General features: G+C 45.2%; 1 protein-coding gene across 5 annotated transcripts; it reads left to right on the top strand.

The window, feature by feature from the left end:
* Nucleotides 1-247: 247 nt before the first annotated feature.
* Nucleotides 248-7,248, top strand: LOC101687385 (folate receptor alpha). 5 transcript variants are annotated; one of them, XM_013064361.2, is made up of 8 exons: nucleotides 248-466; nucleotides 1,099-1,285; nucleotides 1,972-2,004; nucleotides 2,109-2,176; nucleotides 4,404-4,564; nucleotides 6,257-6,445; nucleotides 6,541-6,676; nucleotides 6,830-7,248. In XM_013064361.2, the coding sequence occupies exons 5-8, from the start codon at nucleotides 4,412-4,414 to the stop codon at nucleotides 7,114-7,116; spliced, it is 765 nt and encodes a 254-aa protein (XP_012919815.1). In that variant the 5' UTR covers nucleotides 248-466; nucleotides 1,099-1,285; nucleotides 1,972-2,004; nucleotides 2,109-2,176; nucleotides 4,404-4,411; the 3' UTR covers nucleotides 7,117-7,248. The 5 variants fall into 5 exon arrangements, with proteins under 5 accessions (XP_012919815.1, XP_012919814.1, XP_012919812.1 ...); XM_013064360.2 differs by lacking the exon at nucleotides 1,099-1,285; XM_013064358.2 differs by lacking the exons at nucleotides 1,099-1,285; nucleotides 1,972-2,004.
* Nucleotides 7,249-21,047: the final 13,799 nt, after the last annotated feature.

Here is a 21,047-nt window from a genome sequence, read left to right on the forward strand (position 1 = left end):
CAGGATGCCCATAGCTCACCTGGCTGATAGCATAAACTTCTGGTCCAGGCTCAAAGGTGGCCACTTCGCCCTGTTCCTCCCCGCAGGTCACACAGCCCCGGCACTCTCATCCCAGATTCAGAGGAGGGTGACTCCCCACAGGGCAGGACTCCACGCCCATCTCCCCTCCCCTTAGCTGGTGACTTATGAAGCCCTCAGGGCCCAGGTCCTTCTCCTAGTGGAGAGGCCACAAAGCCCAGTTAATGATCAGTCCCTAGGTCAGGGGTGGAGGATGCCTGGTAGGGGCAAGTCCCGTCTAGATGAGTTCCCTCCTTCAGGCATTCCTAGATCTCTGGTCATTCTTCTCCAATCAGCAGAAGGTCGCCTGGTCTTATAAAGCCAGGAGAGAGGTCTGAAGGGTCCGAGGGCCCTTCACCTGCTGAGGTTTTCCAAGGCCTTAACCCTCCCTGCTCTTCACAGGATTCAGGTAAGGCTCGCTTTGAGGGAGAGGTAAAGCAGGGCTGGGGGGGTGGGGGTGAGGGTGGGAGTGGGGGTCTCCTGGGAGTCCATTTCATTACAGGCCCTTCAGGGCTCAGCTGCTTTCCCAGCAAGCCCATTCCCCTCCTGTCCCAAATGGCCTTCCCCATGGTACCGAGGCCCCATTTTCCTTAAACTTCTATTACTGTCCCTAGGCCGATGGCTGCCACATCTGTATCCAACCTGTACCCCTCCCCAGGGCTTTCGCCTCTATGACCACTTCTCCCTGGGTTGCACACAGGCACTGCAACACAATGGAGCTCGGCTTCTTGCCCAAATCTGCTCCTCTCCTTTTCCCTTTCCCCAGCAGTGGTGCCATCATGGCAAAAGGAAGACTTCGGTCCTTGGGTGGGGTGGCCGCAGTGGGAAGGGCCTACAGGAGACCTGACTCTCAGATGCTGGAGAAGGGACACCTGTGTGGTTGGGTACAGGGGCAAAGAGAGGGGGGCCGCAGCCTAGGAGCAACTGAGGCTCTGGGCTGCTTAATGTCTGATTTTGCTGCTGGCGACCCTGGGACTGATGAGGTTGGAGGAGTTGGCGGATCTCTACTTTGGGGACTAGGTAGCTCTTTACTCTCTACAGCTGGCTGGGAGCTTGGAAGCTTGCACTCCAGCCCTTGCCCTACAATTGGTTCTGTCCTGATTTTCTGGATCTCATTCTCATCTATATGAGAAGGACAGGGGTGAGAAGAGGACCAGATTATTTTAAAGGATCCCAGCATCTCAGGCTGCAAGGTTTTATCAGCCCTGAGTTTGGGGGAGAAAATGGGGTAAGTGGGACTTGGGGACTGGCCTTAGGCCTGCACTAAGAATCCACCCCCTCCCACCCACCCACCTCCCATGGAGGCCTGGCTAGTGCCTGATATAGGAAAGATGTTAGGGTTCAAAGCCAACGGCCAAGAACGAATTCTTGAGATGTCTTTGGTGCAAAAAGGTGATTTTATTCAAGCACGGGGATAGGACCTGTGGGCAGAAAGAGCTGCACCGGGGTCATGAGGAGTGGTCCACTATATACTTTCAAGTTGTGAGGGAGTTAGAGATAGCATAAGTCTCTAAGGAATTGGAGGCACGTTTTCCAGGAAGTTGAGGGAGCTCGCTCTTGTTGGGAAAAGGTCATTTATTATCACCTAATAAAACCTTAGTCGTGAGACCCTTCAGATGTATATGGGGGGGGGCATATGCTTGGGGGATGATTGTCAACATGTATCTTGGTCAGGGTTAGAGATAAAAGAAGTTTCTAAAGAATATTTATATGCTAAAGTAGACTTACAGGATCCTGGAGGGATGATGGAGGGGTGGGAGGTTAGGAATGCCTTTTGCCCTTAGCAAAGTATTAACATGGAGACAGTTGAATCCCTAGAGGAATGTCACTTTGCCTGTTTCAGGGACTTATCAATGGGGTGTAGGTAGTAAGGAAATTAAATAATTTTTCTTCTGCCTTTGTTTCCCACATCAGTGCCCACAATAATTAGCGTGCAATAATTAACTGGTGAGTGGCCTTCGCCCGATCCCAGGCCCCACTCCTGGGCCACATTCCCCGCTGCCTGCCCTAATGCCCGTCTCCTAGGCCACTAAACCTCGGCTGTGTTCCAGAGTAGGGCAAGGGGGACTGCAGAGCCGAGCAGAAGCCTGAGCAGGACCAGGAACCCTTCCTCTCCCAGGTACGCCACTCCCCACCCCTTCAGTAGAGGCAACACACCCCACAGAGCTCCCAGCAGGTGTTAAAGAATTTGCCAAAGAGGGAGGATCCATTTTTGCCTAAATCCCAGAGAATTCAAAGGTGGAGGCTGAGGGCCCAGAGCAGAGCAGGGGCCTGCCCAAGGTTAAAACGTAAGTTAGTGTCCACCCCTGAACTAGAACTGATGGGCTCCTGCCTCTTAGCACACTGCCCGTTCATAACGCGCTTCAAGTTTGGGGCCCTGGAGTGGGGTTGGGGGGTAATGTGTTCAGGGTGATGAGGGCGATGGTGGCTATTGGGGGACGAGGGGAGAGTTGTATCGAGGTCTGAAGCAGGGACTAGGAATGTGGGAAGTGGCTTCCAGAGTGATGGAGGCTGCATGGAGAAGAGAGCTCTGGCTCTAGAAAACCAACCAGAGCAAGCAGAACCGCTGACCGACCAGGTGGGGCCCGAGGAGCCCGGGGCAGGGCTTTCTGAGTCTCCGCCCCAGGCCCTTCTGGGAACCTGGGTGCAGGGAAGGTGCAGGGGACAAAGCTGAAGGAGCTCTGGACTCGAGAGGGGCCTGAATCAGACTTGGGTGGTCCCTGCTCCGTGAGGTGGGCACATCCCTCAACCTGGGCCAACAATTGCACAATCCATGCCCAGCGGACTGTCATTTAGTGGGGGTTTCTCCCCTACATTTAATCCTCAGAGGAGGACACTAAACCCAAGAAAATCTGAGTTCTTTTGCCCCACAATAAAGCAGGAGGTGGCGTGTTAGGGCTGAGATCGCCGACAGGCTGATCCTATGCTCTAAATTAGCTGCTAGACTGTATTTCTCCAAAGAGTCACCTGGTTCTCCAGAGAGTACAGATTTGTCCTGCACCCTTGCAGGTCAGTGAGTGATTGGGCCATGAGAAGAGTGATTGGGTCCTGGAACGAATGAATTAGCAGGGGAGAGAATGAACACTGGAATAAACAGAGTAGCAGAATCTTGGATGGTGGAAAGGTGAGGGGGGAGTTGGGGAGTGAGACAGGGGTTCATTTCCAGGTTCCATTTCCAGGTTCCAGCCTGGAGGCGGCCGGCTCAGGCCCCCTCCAGGAGGCCCAGGAAGAAGCCTAAGTTCTCCAGGACACGGGCACTGTGGAGACAAGGCACCTTTAAGCAGAGGGGCGCATATGCTTTTGGAAACTGTGGGAAATAAATGCCAAATTTTAGGAGAGCCCAGGTACCAGGTGCCTGGTGACTGGTGTTGCCTCCCAAGGTTCAGGTTCTGAGCTCAGAGGGCTGAGGTGCTGTGAGGGTGGAAGGGAGGCCAGCTCTGTGGCCAGGGGATGGGAACCTACCAAGGCCTGGAGGCTGTCCAGCTGTCTGCCCAAGCCGGCCCCCAGCCCTCCAGTGCCCTGTGACAATGACCCATGTCACAGGACCTCTGGGAGAAACCAGATCATGAGGCTGGGGGTTGGTTGTTTCTGTTTTTGTTTTTTAGAGAGGGAGAGAGGGAGGGAAGGGGCAGAGGGAGGGGAAGAAAGAGAATCCCAAGCAGGCTCCACTCCACAGAGCCCAACATGGGCCTCCATCTCATGTCCCTGAGATCACAACCTGAGCCGAAATCAGAGTCAGATGTTTAATGGACTGAGCCTCCCAGGAGCCCCTTTGTTTGTTTGTTTGTTTCTAAATATAGATCTGCAGCTTATCTGGAGTTCCAAATCTAAGATTATTGTCAAGGTTTGCAAAAAGTGATTTGGTGTCAAAATCTGACTTGAAAATCAATGTGAGGTTATTAGAGTTTTTATGTAACCCACCAGTGTAATGATTTTACTACGGAACGTGTGCTTGATTGTTGAGTGCATGTAAATCATATTACCTTTTACCAAATCCTAAATATTTTAAGTTCTGAAATATTTGCCTCCAAAGATTTCAAGCAAGGGACTGTGGACCTATGGCAATCTCTTGGCTGTTTCTGCATTTTGCCCAAACTCCATCTCTTAGTTTTATCACTTGACTCCTTCCACCTGGAGAAGTCAGTAACTTGTGTGACCCCAGCAAGGACTGTCCTGGGGTGGTGGCTGAGTCCATTCCTCCCTGAGGCTGGGAAGACTAAGGGGTAGGGGTGGGGCAGGATGGCTCCAGGTTTCATGGAGACTCCACCTACCTGGGGCTGTTTCCACGCACCGGGAGGCCCCACCTCTACCTTTCTTGGTGCCACTGACCACAGCTCTTCCTTCAGAGGCTGACATGGCCCGACGGGTGACAACACAGCTGCTGCTCCTTCTGGTGGGGGTGGCCGCAGTATGGGCGACCCGGTCCAGGACTGAGCTTCTCAATGTCTGTATGGACGCCAAGCACCACAAGGAAAAGCCAAGCCCGGAGGACGAGCTACATAAGCAGGTGGGCCGAGGGCCAGTCTGGCGTGGGGAGGAGCTGATTCAGGAAGAAGAAGGGGAGAATAGAGCTTCTGAGCGCTTCCATGGTAGAGGCAGGAAGACCACCTGAAAGGCCTTGAGAGTCTGTACTATGGTGGGCAATCATCTGTTTACCACATGCTCTGTGCCCCATGTTGTCTGTGTGATGCCAAGAGCTCAGTGTCTTGGCTGTTGCATTTCCATGTCGCACAAACCCGGATCCTCTAGAGAGGAGCCTGGGAAATAACCCTGGAGAGACTCAGCCCAGTGGCTGATGTTGATTTCAGATTTTGGACTGGAACTCACCCCTTTTAAGAGTCTTGAGAGGAAGAAGTACCCAGAGCACACAGTGGCTTCTTTCCTGCCAGCCCCAAGCAGCTCGAGAAAAGTGGATTTTTCATAGGCACGTGGCTGGGTGTGAGGTGTCTTGATTCATGCACCTAGCAAACATTTCCCCTGGGGCTCTTGACCTTTTTAGTGGACCTGAGGTCTCCTTTCTATGGCAATTGTTTTACCACAACCCCTTTCATATCCTGAACCTGTCTACATGTTAAGAAAAATGCATATGATGCCATAACTGTAAAGAAAACACAAAAAGGAAGCTGCTTGCAAAATGCATTCCAGTATGTCGGCATTCATTTTGACCTCATTAGGAGACAGTGACCACATTGCTTTGAATCACTAAGTCTACAGGTGAGCGATGGTGTAACTTGGATACTTGGAGCAGCCTTGACTTTAACTTCTTCAGCCTATATATTGTTTGTTTGTTTGTTTTTTAAGATTTTATTCATTTATTTGACAGAGAGAGAGAGATCACAAGTAGGCAGAGAGGCAGACAGAGAGAGAGAGGGAAGCAGGCCCCCCACTGAGCAGAGACCACGATGTGGGACTCAATCCCAGGACGCTGGGATCACAACCCGAGCTGAAGGCAAGGCCCAACCCACCGAGCCACCCAGGTGCCCTATTGTTTTTAAAGTGCACATTTTAGGGGTGTTTGGGTGGCTCAGTCGGTTGAGGCTCTGATTCTTGATTTCAGGTCAGGTCATGATGTTGGAGTCATGCGATCCAGCACGCCCCCCCAATGTCGGGCTCCCCTCTGAGTGGGATTCTCTCTCTCCTCCTCCCTCTGCCCCCTACCTGGCCTCCACACCCCCTTTCATGCATGTATGTGCGCATGTTCCCACTCTAAAAATAAATAAAGTGCATGTTTTAATATTTTGCTTTTATACTGAATTCTAAGCTATGGGTTTCCATTCATTCAGTGTTTTGAGTATTTCTGTAATTAGATCTGTTCTGAGGTTCCAATCTATTTGACTTGCTTCCTCACCTTCAGGTCTTTTGTGACCTTCTCTGTGAGGCATCTCTGACCCTTCTAGAAAAGTGCAATTCCCCATCCCTCTCTCCTGCTTAATCTCTTTCCAAAGCAGGTATCCTGTGAGAAGTGTTCATTGTCACGTCTCTGCTCTCTGGGTTCGAGGAAGTAGGAGCTCAATAAAGGTTTGAATTAGTGAATTTCGTAATGCCTGCACTGCTCCGGAAGAGGGCCCTCTCGTGGCAAGCATTGCCCTGGAAGGCTGACTGCTTTGGGGGATCAAAGACTAAAAGGGGTGAGGCTGCACGTGGGAATATTGTGGCTGTGCTGGGCATGGGAGTTAGTGCCTGTGTCTTCCCCACCCAGTGCAGCCCCTGGAAGAAGAATTCCTGTTGCTCCACCAACACCAGCCAGGAAGCCCATAAGGATATCTCCTACCTGTACAGATTCAACTGGAACCACTGCGGACAAATGACACCTGCCTGCAAGCGCCACTTCATCCAGGACACCTGCCTATATGAGTGCTCCCCTAACCTGGGGCCCTGGATCCAGGAGGTATGAATGTCCTCCCTGGACCCCCATATTTAAAGAGGGACTGAGCAGCTTAGAATCATGAACCTGAGCCCCTTTTCACTACCGACCTTTCCCAGGTGAACCAGAGCTGGCGCAAGGAGCGCATCCTTGACGTGCCCCTGTGCAAGGAGGACTGCCAGCAATGGTGGGAGGACTGTCGCACCTCCTACACCTGCAAAAGCAACTGGCACCAGGGCTGGGACTGGACCTCAGGTGAGGGTCTGGGGGCGGCAGGGAGGGAGAGATATAGGGGTGGTGGTGTCGGGGGTAGGGCTGGCATAGGAATGTTTGGGGCCATGGGCTTGGTGGAAGCGAAGCTAGTTCTGGGCCCAGTGGCTGAAGGTCTCCATCCCGTCTTCCCTACAGGCTATAACCGGTGCCCAGCAGGAGCTGCCTGCCTTCCCTTCCATTTCTACTTCCCCACACCTGCTGCTCTGTGCAGTGAAATCTGGACTCATTCCTACCAGGCCAGCAACTACAGCCGAGGGAGTGGCCGTTGCATCCAGATGTGGTTTGACCCAGCCCAGGGCAACCCCAATGAGGAGGTGGCGAGGTTCTATGCCATGGCCATGAGTGCTGGGGCCCTGTCCCGAGGGGTGGAGCCTCTTCTGCTCAGCCTGGCCCTGATGCTGCAGCTCGGGCTCCTGGGTTGAGCTTCTTTTACCCTCTGATACCTGCACAGCCCTGCCCGGTTGAGCCCCAAAGCTCCTAGCCATCCACCTCCTATTCCTTGGCCAGGGATGGGGCTTTGACTGACAGTTTGAATAAACCAGACACCCACCAGGTATTACGTGAATTATTTGGGTATGAGTGGGAATGTGACTTTTGCTTCCCAGTTCCCATTAATTGAAGCCAGTAAGACTTAGTCAGTTCCCAGTTCTGATGCGTACTAGAGCTTTTTAGATGTTGAACTGTTTTTGTAACCTAGGACATATTCATAGCTCTCAATTGCATTTTGTGTGTGTGTGTGTGCGCGTGTGTGTTAAGATTTTATTTATTTATTTATTTTATTTGGGGGGGGTGTAAGCTGGAGGGATAGGGAGAGAGAATTTGAAGCAGACTATGTGCCGAGCACAGGGCCTGAGGTTGGGTCTAATCTAAGGACCCTGAGATCATACCCTGAGCCAAACCCAAGAGTTGGATGCTTAACTGACTGAGCCACCCAGGTGCTCCTCAATTTCATTTTTTACTAAGCTTTAATCTAGAACCAGGCCCAGAAGTTTTGGCATTTGAATTGGACCCAAGCCTGCTGGATTGACTGTTCTGTCCAATGCTCAGCTCTCTGATAGAAGAGAGGGAACTGGTGGTGCCCAGACTGCTCAGGGTGGGTGGCTGGGCAGAGGTGAAGAGGGCCAGCAAGAGCCGTTTCTCACAGAACGGCTACCACCCACAAAGCACTATCTGCCAGGCACTGCCCTAAATGCTTTATATGTATCCCTATAGGGCACAGATCTTTTTTTTTTTTTTTTTTTTTAAGATTTTATTTGACAGAGAGAGATCACAAGTAGACAGAGAGGCAGGCAGAGAGAGAGAGAGGGAAGCAGGCTCCTCATTGAGCAAAGAGCCCGATGCGGGCCTCGATCCCAGGACCCTGAGATCATGACCTGAGCCGAAGGCAGCGGCTTAACCCACTGAGCCACCCAGGCGCCCAGGGCACAGATTCTATTGTCTGCATTGTACACATGTGGAAACAGCCACATAAGTTAAGAAACTTGGCTAAGACTGCCCCCTGCATAAAAGCTGGGATTCCATCACAGGCAATCTGGCTCTTGAGAGTGGGTGCCCTGTGGAGTGGGTAAATACACGTCTCTTGAAGGGATCATGGACCTCATGGTTGGCCAGAGAACCTGGACTTGAGCCGGTCTGGCAGAGTCAGGAGTAGAACCCAAACCTAGACTTTTAGAGCCCATTACAAACCAACAATCTAACAGATTTTTAGGCAGTGTTTTCACATTAAGTGTCATTTGTAGCAGTTATTAGAAGCTAGGTTATGTTACAGTAGCATACCAGATATTTCCAGGACAGCTAACGTTTCTTACACATGCTGTAGTGCTTACACCCGGCATGTCACTCAGGGACTGAGGCTGTGGGAGGCTCCATCTCGTTGCACACTTCTATGAGACAGGAATAGGAATGCTGGTAAATTCCATACGGGCTTTTAAAAGTTCCACCCAACACTAATCCTGATGGCCAAATCAAGTCATGACCACAACTAACTTCAAGGAGGCCAGGAAAATTGAACGCTAATAAGTTCTTGAAAGGAGAGGTCAATTAGAATGCTTGTCAGAAGACCTAATCACCACTACAAAGACCCTGTTACATTATTGTCAGTTTATATTTCTGGCATGGTTGTGGTTACAGATTTAATTTTTTAGGTAGATTCAGGTAAGAAAGGGAACCAGCCCTTTGAACCTCTGGAAAGAGGTGAAAAGTGGAGCAGTCCATTGGGCACCATCCCAGGTAGTCTTGCAAACAAGGCTGACTGATGTATATTACATGTTCTACAGAACTAGTGATACAATTTACAATTGTGACCTGCTTACAGATGTGTTACAGTTAATGATACTTAAAATTACTATCACCTTGGGCCTGGGTGGCTCAGTTGGTTGAGTGCTCAACTCTCGGTTTCTGCCGTGGTCATGAGAGTGAGCCTCATATCAGGCCCTGGCTCAGCCCAGCATCTGCTTGATATTTTCTCCCTCTCCCTCTGCCCCTGCCCCTGCCCCTCCTCTCTCGCTTTCAAATAAATAAATAAAATCTTGTCTTAAAAAAATTAGTATCAACTCAAGCCTAAGTAATACCTAATTAAAGACCTATTGTGTTGTTTCTGAACCGTTTATGAGAATACTAGCCTGAGTCCCACTTTCTGGAATTGGTCATCCTCAAATTCTGAGGAGTCATTAGCTTGCAGAATGTATTAATAATTTTCCATATTAATATCTCCTCAGCAGTAGTACTGGTATAAGGACAGACATAGAGATTAATGGATCAGAATTGAGTCCAGAAATAAGTCCCTATAGTTAGAGTTAATTGATTTTTTTGACAAAGGGGGCAAAGGCAATTCACTGGGGGAAAGAATAGTCTGTACAACCAATGTGCTGGGACAACTGATTATCCACATACAAAAAGATGAATTTAGACCTTCACCTCACAGAAAATTAAAGGATCATGGACCTCAATATAACAGCTAAAACAACAAAATTTCTAGAAGAAAACAGAATACCTTCCAGACCTTGTGTTAGGTAAAGATTTCTTAGATTATTCTGCCTGTTATACAGATGGACTCTGTTCTGTTGGACCAAAACCAGTCTATCACTGAGAAAAATGGGTAAGTTGGATGGCATCAAAATGCAAAACTTGTGCACTTCAAAATATACCATTAAGAAAATTCAGACATGGGCACCTGGGTGGCTCAGTGGGTTGGGCCTCTGCCTTCGGCTCGGGTCATGATCTCAGGGTCCTGGGATCGAGGCCTGCGTCGGGCTCTCTGCTTGGCAGGGAGCCTGCTTCCACTGCCCCCCACCTGCCTCTCTGCCTACTTATGATCTCTGTCTGTCAAATAAATAAACAAAATCTTTTAAAAAAATATTCAAACACAAGTTACAGACTGGAGGAATATCTGGAAAACATACCTGATCAAGGATTTGTATCCATAATATACAAAGAATGCTTACAACTCAATAAGTAAGAAAACAACTCAATCAAAGAGTGGGCAAAAGAAATGAACAGACATTTCATCAAAGAAGTTACACAAATGGCTAATAAGAATGTGAAAAGATGCTTAACACCGTTAGTCATTAGGAGAATGCAAATTAAAACCACAATAAGATAACCATTTCACACCCAGTAGAATGCCTTTAGTAAATAAGGTAGGCAATAACAAATGTTGGCGAGGCTGTTGGGAAATTGGAACCCTGATACACTGCTGACAGAAATGTAAAATGGTACCACCCTTTGGAAAACTGGCAGCTGCAAGAAAAAGCTAAATGTATAACTGCCTTACAACCCAGCAATCCCACTTCTAAGCATCTACTCAAGAGAAATGAAAATGTATATCCACATAGAGACTTGTATGTAAATGTTCACAGACGCAGTGTTCAGAACAGCTCAAGATCTGAAAACCCCTGTCAATCAACTGGGAAATGGAGAGACAAAATGTGTTGTATCCATACAGTGGAGTATTAGTCAGCAAGAAAAAGTAACAAACACTGAAATAAGCTAATGTTCTGGATGAGCCTTAAAAACACCATACTAAGTAAAAGTCTATTTTTATGAAAATTCCAGGAAAGGCAGATTTATATAGACAGAGTAGATTAGTGGTTGCCTGGGGCTGGCTTGGGGAACCAAGATTAATTATAATTAGGCATGAGGGGCATGGAAATGTTCTGAGCTCATTTATGGTGAGGTTGTACCACCTGGCAAGATATTTTTTATAAAGATTTTATTTAGTTATATGACAGATAGCACAAGCAGGGGGAGCAGGAGCGGGAGAAGCAGGCTCCCTGCTAAGCTGGGAGCCTAATGTGGGGCTTGATCCCAGGACCCAAGGACCATGACCTGAGCTGAAGGCAGACACAAATTGACTGAGCTACCCAGGTACCCTCACTTGGCAAAATATTTGTAAACTTTAAATGGGTAAATCTTATGATATGTAAAATGAATATGAATGAATACCTGTATGATGCTCTTCCTTGCAATGGTAGCACAAGGAGAATCTCATTGACTCTAAATTTCTGTGGAGTATGTTCATGAGGGGACATATTCTAAGGAATTCAGCATCTGGCTCCATAAAAATCTATTATCTGAACCAAACTCTCTCCCATCATAAATTCTGAGAGATTAGTTAGAACAATGTAGCAATCAAGGAGGGAGCATGTGCTTGGTGCAATATGGACAATACCAGATGTATTGTAGAGATGTTTAGGAGAGTGGCCCATTGGCCAAGGATTTTTTTTAGAGAGAGTGTTTATTCCAGTTGGCACAGTATGGTTTACTAAATTGAGGGTTAGAAACCAGAGCCAGGAGAAAGAAAAAGGGCTACATCATATGACTACTCAAAAAAAAGATCATGAAGCTCATTACCAAAAATACCCTCATAATAACCACAACCATGTCTCCATCAACTTCACTAACTCCTTTAAAATTATTCCTATTAACCTGTTTGTGGGTTAGCATCTCCCGCCATAGAAGTCTCCCATTTTAGGGCTGGAATGTTTCTGGAAATCTCAAGTCTCAGAGCTCTGATAGGTTGAATCACCCAAGGGTTAGTTATGGTGTTGATGTCTGACCCATGAGTCTGTTCTATCAATTATGTCAGGATTTTAGCAAAATAGGAGAGAATAGGAACTCCTTGTTGACCAGACCAAATGGTCTAGAAACCTATTAATGTCCAATATCAGAGTGAAAGAGAGAGTGTCACTGAGGTATAATGCAACACGGCACAGACCCGACAACTGGTGACTGCTACGTTTCATGAGGTCTCAGTTGATGTTTACTCTATTTACATACTTTATTTTTTTTAAAGATTTTATTTATTTATTTGACAGACAGAGATTACAAGCAGTCAGAGAGGCAGGCAGTGGGTGGGGGGAATCAGGTTCTCCACTGAGCAGAGAACCTGATATGGGGCTCGATCCCAGGACCCTGGGATTATGACCCGAGCTGAAAGCAGAGGCTTTAAGCCACTGAGCCACCCAGGTGCCCCAACATACTTTATTTTTTTTTAAAAAATATTTTACTTTGTTTATTTGAGACAGAAAGAGGAAGAGAGCATGAGCAGGGAGAGGGGCAGAGAGAGAAGCAGACACTCCGCTGAGCAGGCAGCCTGATGTGGGGCTCAATACTGGAACCCTGGGATCTTAACCTGAGCCAAAAGGCAGATGCTTAACTGACTGAGCCACCCAGGGGCCCCTGACGGTTACTTTAAAGAGGACATATTATTAGAACCTGGGGAAGGAGAGCTAGTCTTCCTAACCCACTTATTTTTGGTAATTCTATTTGTCATCTCTCAACATCTTGAGCTCTGGGTGATATGGACAGTGGATATATTTAGAAATCATGAAGGCCTTAGAGTCTATTTTGTAAGATGTGCACCAAAATTACTGTCAATAATAAAAAGTTATTTTTTTAAGATTTTTTTTTTTTTTTTTTAATAAAGAGGGCACAGGGTTTGGGGTAGAGCAAGAGGGAGACAGTCTCAAACAGACTCATGATAAGCACAGAGCCAGACTCGGGGGGCTCCATCTCAAGGACCCTGAGATCATGACCTGAGCCAAAATCAAGAGTCGACACTTAACCAACTGAGTCACCCAGGTGCCCCTAAAAAACTATTTTATACTAAGCCACAAAATTATCTTAGAAATATATTTGTTAACAGTGATCATGCAAGCCATGGCCTGTGAAGATGAGTATGCTTTTACCCATCTGGGAAGGTTTGTAACCGTGGAACTTTCAGTCACAATGAAAGTATGAAAGTCATCTAGAGGAACGCCTGGGTCTCAGTTAAGCATCTGCCGTCGGCTCAGGTCATGATCTTGGGGTCTTGGGATTGAGCCCTGCATGGGGCTCCCTGCTCAGTGGGAGCCTCTTTCTCCCTTTCCCTCTGCCCCTCACCCTATTCATGCTCTCTCCCTTTCTCTCTGAAAAATAAATAAATAAAATCATTTAAAAAAATCCTCTAGAAAGGATGAGCTCCTCTCTTTGCTTTGACATCTTTTTCTACATTATGGATGCCATGAACAGGGCATTCTTTCTAACACTGTTATGCTAACTTTTAAAAACATGGAGCATACCCACTATACCCAGTTATTTTTAGCATTGCTAGTCTATTTCTCCACTTATGAGAGCCATGCAGTGAGAGAGCAAGGTTTTTGTGTATTCTCACAGCTGTTTGGGAAGTGCCAAGATGATTTTGGTGTAAAAGATGCCTCAATAGGGTGCCTGGGTGGCTCAGTGGGTTAAGCCTCTGTCTTTGGCTCAGGTCATGATCTCAGGGTCCTGGGATCGAGTATCGCATTGGGCTCTCTGCTCAGCAGGAAGCCTGCTTCCTCCTCCTCTCTCTCTCTGCTTGCCTCTCTGCCTATTTGTGATCTCTCTGTCAAATAAATAAATAAAATCTTAAAAAAAAAAAAAAAGATGCCTCGATAGTTTTGTTACTCTGAATGTACGGCCTGATCTTGAGAGAAGGGAAACAGAAAAAAAATGTTGTCTGGAAATCACCTTAGGCTTGGTTATGTTATTAATAAGAAAACTATATTTTATAATAACTCTGTCATTAAAATTTTTAACTTCTCTAGAAGAGAAGAACCCTATTGTTTTATGTTATATCTTGACCCAAGAGGATGACATGAGCCAGCACAAAAGCCCAGATCAACAGGCTTACTAGGAAGTGAAAGTTCACATTCAGGTTATGTAAGGACCTAACATCTGCTATAAGGGGAAAACACCCAGGAAGCCAAAATAACTTTTATTTCTTCACGTTAAGGGTAGACTGTAGGCTCAAAGATCATTTTTCTTATGAGTGACCATAGTATTTAAAGCTTTGTACTTCTTAAAATAGAAGTCTGAAGAAGCACTTCTGGAATGGAGGAGGAAGGACATCTGAAAATCTGCTCCTCCATAAAAGCAATAGCACAGGCAAAAATGGTAAAACATCAACTGTTTAGAAGTCCGGGGCGCCTGGGTGGCTCAGTCGTTAAGCATCTGCCTTCCACTCAGTTCATGATCCCAGGATCCTGGGATCAAGCCCTGCATTGGGCTAACTACTCTTTGGGAAGCCTGCTTCTCCCTCTCGCACTCCCCCTGCTTGTGTTCCCTTTCTCACTGTGTTTGTCAAATAAATAAATAAAATCTTAAAATAAAACAAAACAAAAAAAGAAGTCCGGAAACCAAAGCTTTCAACACTCAAAGGAGAATTGGTTCAAGAAAAATGGTCAAATGCCAGGAGGAACAGTGAGTTTGGTGACGTTGGACCCACTTTTCCCCCCATCTTCCACTCAAAGCAGCAGCCTCACACCTACAGTAGCTTTGCAAACCCGGTGGCCTAGCGGCCACTAGAGGGGGCAGCATAGGTGTGTAACTCCCAAACAGCCCTCTCCCTAGAGAACTGTCCCTCTCTGGTCTGTCTGGAAGCTCCCCTTAAGGGTCCCATTCATAGAGCTAGTCTTTATTTGACCTGATTCAGAGCTCACATAGTGAGAAACTCTTATTTGTCTGAACACTTTGCAGCAAATTATTTGACATCCCAGCTGCCTGAGGCAGGAACACCAGCTGAGGCAAACGAGGCTGGCTTAACTACTTCAAAGGAAGAGGGGGAATGAACTGTCAACAGAAGACTATGAAAATCTCTGATGTTCCTTGGGGCTCTAGAAATCCACATGTGTTTACAGAACTGTGAGTACATTCAGTAAATACCTGAGAAGGTCCCAATCCCTCAACTCTGGTGAACTGGAGGTCTTGCTCAAGCAGGAAGTGAGGGTTAAGGCAGAGTAAACTGCCAGAATACTGAAGGCTTGCCTGAACCCTTGGCAAAAAGCAAGAGATCATGAAGCAAACTGGGCAGAAACTTTGGTGACCACATACGACAAAGAAAATAAGGCTCAACAGAATTAGTCCATGAAAGTCGATAAACAAATAAGCAGCAATAACAAGAAGCCATGGTTGGAGAGATCAGATTGCCAGAGTTGCCACATTAAATTATTTAAAATACCCAGTTTTGGGGGCACTTGGGTAGCTCAGTTGGTGGAGCATCCAGTTCTTGATTTCAGCTCAGGTCATGATCGGAGGGTCCTGGGACTGAGCCTCATACTGGGCTCCATGCTCAGCAGGGAGTCTGCTTAGGGATTCTCTCTCTCCCTTTCTCTCCACCCTTTCCCCCACTCATGCTCCCACTCTCTCTCTAAACAACAAAAATAAATAAATTTCTTTTTTAAAGATTTTATTTATTTATGAGAGAGAGAGGGGGTAGGGGGAGAAACAGAGGGAGAAGGACAAACAGACTCCATGCTGAGCATGGAGCCTGATGTAGGGCTTGACCTCAAGACCCTGAGATCATGAGCTGAGCCAAAATCAAGATTCAGACAGTTAACTAACTGAGCTACTCAGGTACCCCAACAATAAATCTTTAAAAAAATACCCAGTTTTGTGGGCACCTGGCTGTTCCAGTCAGTGGGGCATGCAACTCTTGATCTTGGGGTTGTGAGTTTGAACCCCACAATAGGTGTAGAGACTACTTAAAAATAAAATCTTTTTAAAAATAACCCAGTTTTGGGGGCGCCTGGGTGGCTCAGTGGGTTAAAGCCTCTGCCTTTGGCTCAGGTCATGATCCCAGGGTCCTGGGATCGAGCCCCGCATCGGGCTCTCTGCTAAGCGGGAAGCCTGCTTCCTCTCTCTCTCTCTCTGCCTACTTGTGATTTCTGTCTGTCAAATAAATAAATAAAATCTTTAAAAAAAAAAAATAAAAATAAAAATAACCCAGTTTGTCAACAAAAAAATATGAGACATGCAAAGAAACAGGAAAGTGTGAGCCATACACAGGGGGGAAATAGCAGTCAATAAATTAGCCCCTGAGCAAGCCCAGATGTTGAACTTATTAGACAAAGACTTTAAATCAGCTCTTATAAATAAGAAATAGGGGAAGCTGGCTGGCTCAGTCAGTAGAACATACAACTCTTGATCTTGGGGTCATCAAGAATGAGAGGAAACTATGTCTAAAGAATTCAAGGAAATATGAAAATGATGTCTCACCATATAAAGAATACCAATAAAGAAATAAAAATTATTTTCAAAATGATATAGAAATCAGGGGTGGAGGAGCACCTGGGTGGCTTAGTAGGTTAAGCATCTGACTCAGTTTCAGCTCAGGTCATGATTTCAGGGGCCTGGGATGTTGGGCTCTGCACTCAGTGGGGAGTCTGCTTGAGGATTCTTTCTCTCCTTCTCCCTCTGCCTCTCCCCCCAACTCTCTCTCTCTCTTTCAAATGAATAATATTTTTAAAAAAGAAATCAGGGATTGCACAGTACAATAAACTGAAATGAAAAATTTACGAGAACCTGCTCAACTTGATAAAGATTATTTACCAAGAAACCTAGAGCTAACATACTTAATGGTGAAAAACTCAAAGCTTTCCCACTAAGATCAGGTACAAGGCAAAGATGTCTCCTCTCACCACTTCTCAATATTGTACTGAAAGTTATAAGTAATGCATCAGGACAAGAAAAGGAAATAAAAGATACAGATTGGGAAGGAAGAAATAAAAGTGTCAAAAAAAAAACAAAAAAGAAAGAAAAGTGTCTTTGTTCATAGATGACATGTTAGTCTATAGAGAAAATCTGAAGAAATGACAAAAAAAAAAAAAAATTCCTGGCACTAGTAAGTGATTATAGCAAGGTTGAAGGATAAAAGGTAAATATATGGAAATCAACTGCCTTCCTACATACTAGCAATGAAAAAGTGGAATTTGAAATAAAAAATATAGAGCATTTATAATAGCATCCATAAAAATGAAATACTTATGTATAAGTCTAACAAACTAAAAAATGCTATGTATAACATCTATGTGAGGATAACTACAAAATTGATAAACAAAACCAAGGAACTAAATAAATAGAGAGATAGTCCATGTTTATGGATAGGAAGCCTCAATATAGTCAAGGTGTCAGGTTGTTCCAAATTTGACCTATAGACCCAATGCCATCCCAATCAAAACCCCAGAAAGTTATTTGGTAGATACTGACAAAATTGTTCTCAAGTTTACATGGAGAGGCAAAAGATCCAGAATAACCAACACAAAATTGAGTTAGATGAATGATAATACCTGATTTCTAGACTTACTACAAAGCTACAGTAATCAGGACAAAGTGGTATTGGCAAAAAGATAAACAAATTGGGGGGTTCTGGGTGGCTCAGTGGGTTAAGCCTCTGCCTTCGGCTCAGGCCATGATCTCTGGGTCCTGGGATTGAGCCCAACATTGGGCTCTGCTCAGTGGGGAGCCTACTCCCCCCCCGCCCCCGCCTGCCACTCTGCCTGCTTGTGATCTCTCTCTCTGTCAAATAAATTTAAAAAATCTTAAAAAAAAGAGAATAAACAAATTGATCAATGGAACAGAAAAGAGTTCACACATATTCTCACAAAACAATAGTCGACTAATATTTGGCAAAGGGGCAGTGGCAATAGGATGGAACAGAGTCTTTTCAACAAATGTAGTTGGAACAAGTGGCCATCACACACAAAATGATAAATCTACACACACTTCACACATTTTGTGAAGGCACAAAAAAGTAACTTAAAGTGGATCACAGACTTGAATAGATCACAGATGCAAAACTATAAAACTCCTAGAAGATAATGTAGAAGAAAATCTAGGTGATCTTGGGTTTGGTGATGACTTTTAAGATATAAAACCAAGCAAGATCCATGAAAGAAAGAACTGACAAGCTAGTCTTAATTAAAATTACACTTTTCAGCTCTGTAAAAGATATTACGAGAATGAAAAAACAAGCCACATACTGGGACAAAATATTTAAAAAGACATATCCATAAAGGACTGTTTTCTAAAATATAGAAAGAACTCCTAAAACTCAACAGTAAGAAAATAAACAAACTGATTTAAAAATAAGCCAAAGACCTTAATTAGCAGACACATCAGCAAAGAGGACATGAAGACGGCAAATGAACACATGCAAAGATGCTCTACATCATACATCATCAGGGTAATGCAAATTAAAACAGCAATGAGATACCACTCTGCACCTGTCAGAATGGCCAGAATCTGGAACACTGACAATAGCAAATGCTGGTGAGGGTGTGGAGCAGCAAGAACTCTCATTTATTGCTGGTGAAAATGCAGAATGATACAGCAATTTTGAAAGACAATTTGGTGGTTGCTTAACAAAACTGAACATATTCTCACCATACAATCTGATATTTCCCCAAAGGAGTTGAAAACTTATGTCCACATAAAAAATCTATACATGGGGGTGCACCCGGGTGGCTTAGTTGGTTAAAGCCTCTGCCTTCGGCTCAGGTCATGATCCCAGGGTCCTGGGATAGAGCCCCACATCAGGTTCTTTGCTCAGCAGGGAGCCTGCTTTCCCCTTTCTCTCTCTGCCTGCCTCTCTGCCACTTTGTGATCTCTGTCAAATAAATAAATAAAATCTTTTTAAAAAATCTATGAATGGGGGCACCTGGGTGGCTCCGTGGGTTAAAGCCTCTGCCTTCGGCTCAGGTCATGATCCCAGCGTTCTGGGATCGAGCCCCGCATCGGGCTCTCTGCTCTGCAGAAAGCCTGCTTCCTCCTCTCTCTGCCTGCCTCCCTGCCTGCTTGTGATATCTCTCTCTATCTCTGTCAAATAAATAAATAAATAAATCTTAAAAAAATAAAAATTTATAAATGGATATTTATAGCAGCTTTACTCATAATTGCCAAATGTTGAAGCAACCAAGATGTCCTTTAGTAAGTGAATGGATAAATGAGCTGTGGTACATTGAGACTATGGGATATTATTTAGCACTAAAAAGAAATGACCCATTAAACCATAAAAAGAGATGGAGGAATTTTTTTTTTTTAAGATTTTATTTATTGACTTGAGAGAGAGAGCGTGAGCTGGAGAGTGAGGGAGAGAGAATCTGAAGCAGACTCTGTGCTCTTGAAAGAATTAGTCCATGTCCAATGTCCCAAACATGAAATCAAGACCTGAGGCAAAACCAAGAATTGGCCACATAAGCGATTGAGCCACCCAGGTGCCCCAAGATATTGAGGAACCTTAAATGCATGTTATTAAGTGAAAAAAGCCAACGTGGGAAGACTAGATACTCATATGAGTTCGGGTATAGGAATTTCTGGAAAAGATAAAAACTATGGAGACATTATAAAGATAAGTGGCTCCTGGGGGCTGGGGAAAAGGAGGGATAGATATGCATAGCAGAGAGTATCTTTTTTTTTTAAAGATTTTTTAAAATTTTACTTTTTAAAGATTTTATTTACTTATTTGACAGATAGAGATCACAAGTAGTCAGAGAGGCAGACAGAGAGAGAGAGAGAGAGAGAGAGAGGAAGCAGGCTCCCTGGCGAGCAGAGAGCCCGATGCAGGGCTTGATCCCAGGACCCTGGGGCCATGACCCGAGTCGAAGGCAGAGGCTTTAACCCACTGAGCCACCAGATGCCCCCAAAGATTTTATTTTATTATTATTATTTTAAAAAATATTTTATTTATTTATTTGAGAGAGACACAGTGAGAGAGAGTATGAGCAAGGAGAAGGTCAGAGAGAGAAGCAGACTCCCCGTGGAGCTGGGAGCCCAATGTGGGACTCGATTCCGGGACTCCAGGATCATGACCTGAGCTGAAAGCAATCGCTTAACCAACTGAGCCAACCAGGCACCCAAGATTTTATTTTATTTTTTTTTTTTTAAATAATTTTGATGCTCAACATGGGTCTCAAACTTAAAACTGTGAGGTCAAGAGTCCCAAGCTCTACTAACTGAGTCAACCAGGTACCCCAGAGCAGGGAGTATTTTTAGGGTAGTGAAAATACTCTATATGACAATATCATGTGTCATACATTTGTCCAAACCCAAAGAATGTGCAACAAAGAGTGAACTATAATGTAAACTATGGACTTCAGGTGATTAAGATGTGTCAGCTTAGGTTTATCAACTGTAACAAATGTACTACTCTGGATTGGGGTGTTATAATGGAGGAAGCCATGCATGCTTGGGGGCAGGGCGTACATGGGAAATCCCTATACCTTCCCCCCAACTTTGCTGGGAACTATAAGCGGCTTTTTAAAGAAAAATATAAAGTCTGAGTTTGAACATATTTTACTAGAGGTGCTTAGCAGCAGACCTGAAGTGACAGAAGAAAGAATCTACAAACTTGAAAGTAGAAATTGTCCATTCTTAAGAACAAACAATAAACGGGCATCTGGCTGGCTCAGGTAGTGGAACATGAGACTTTTAATCTCAGGGTTGTGAGTTTGAGACCCACACTGGGTACAGAGATTACTTAAGAAAACAGCATCTTGGGGCGCCTGGGTGGCTCAGAGGGTTGAAGCCTCTGCCTTTGGCTGGGTCATGATCTCAGGGTCCTGGGATCAAGCCCCGCATCAGGCTCTCTGCTCAGCAGGGAGCCTGCTTCCCTCTCTCTCTCTGCCTGCCTCTCTGCCTGCTTGTGATCTCTGTCTGTCAAATAAATAAATAAAATCTAAAAAAAAAAAAAAAAGAAAGAAAGAAAATAGAATCTTAAAAAAAGAAAGAAAGAAAAAAGAACAAACTTAAAAAAGAAAAATGAAGGGAAACACAGGAACCTGTAAGAATACCTTTAAGTTTATGAAAATATTAATAATGAGCATCCTAGAAGGAGCAGAGAGAAGATAAAAGCATAAATAATATTTGGATAAATTGAGGCCAAAAACTTGATTTCAAGGACAAATTTCATACAAAAAATTAATCTACACATCTAAGTTTCAATGACCTCCAAGTAAGAGAAACTCAAAAGAATTCACACTTAGGGTGCCTTTGTAGTTCAGTTGTTTAAGCATCTGCCTCTGGCTCAGGTTCTGGGACTGAGTCCCACATCAGGTCCTCC

This window comes from Mustela putorius, unplaced genomic scaffold (genome assembly GCF_011764305.1).
Source record: "Mustela putorius furo isolate JIRA1106 unplaced genomic scaffold, ASM1176430v1.1 tig00003987_pilon_pilon_pilon, whole genome shotgun sequence".
NCBI lineage: Eukaryota > Metazoa > Chordata > Mammalia > Carnivora > Mustelidae > Mustela > Mustela putorius.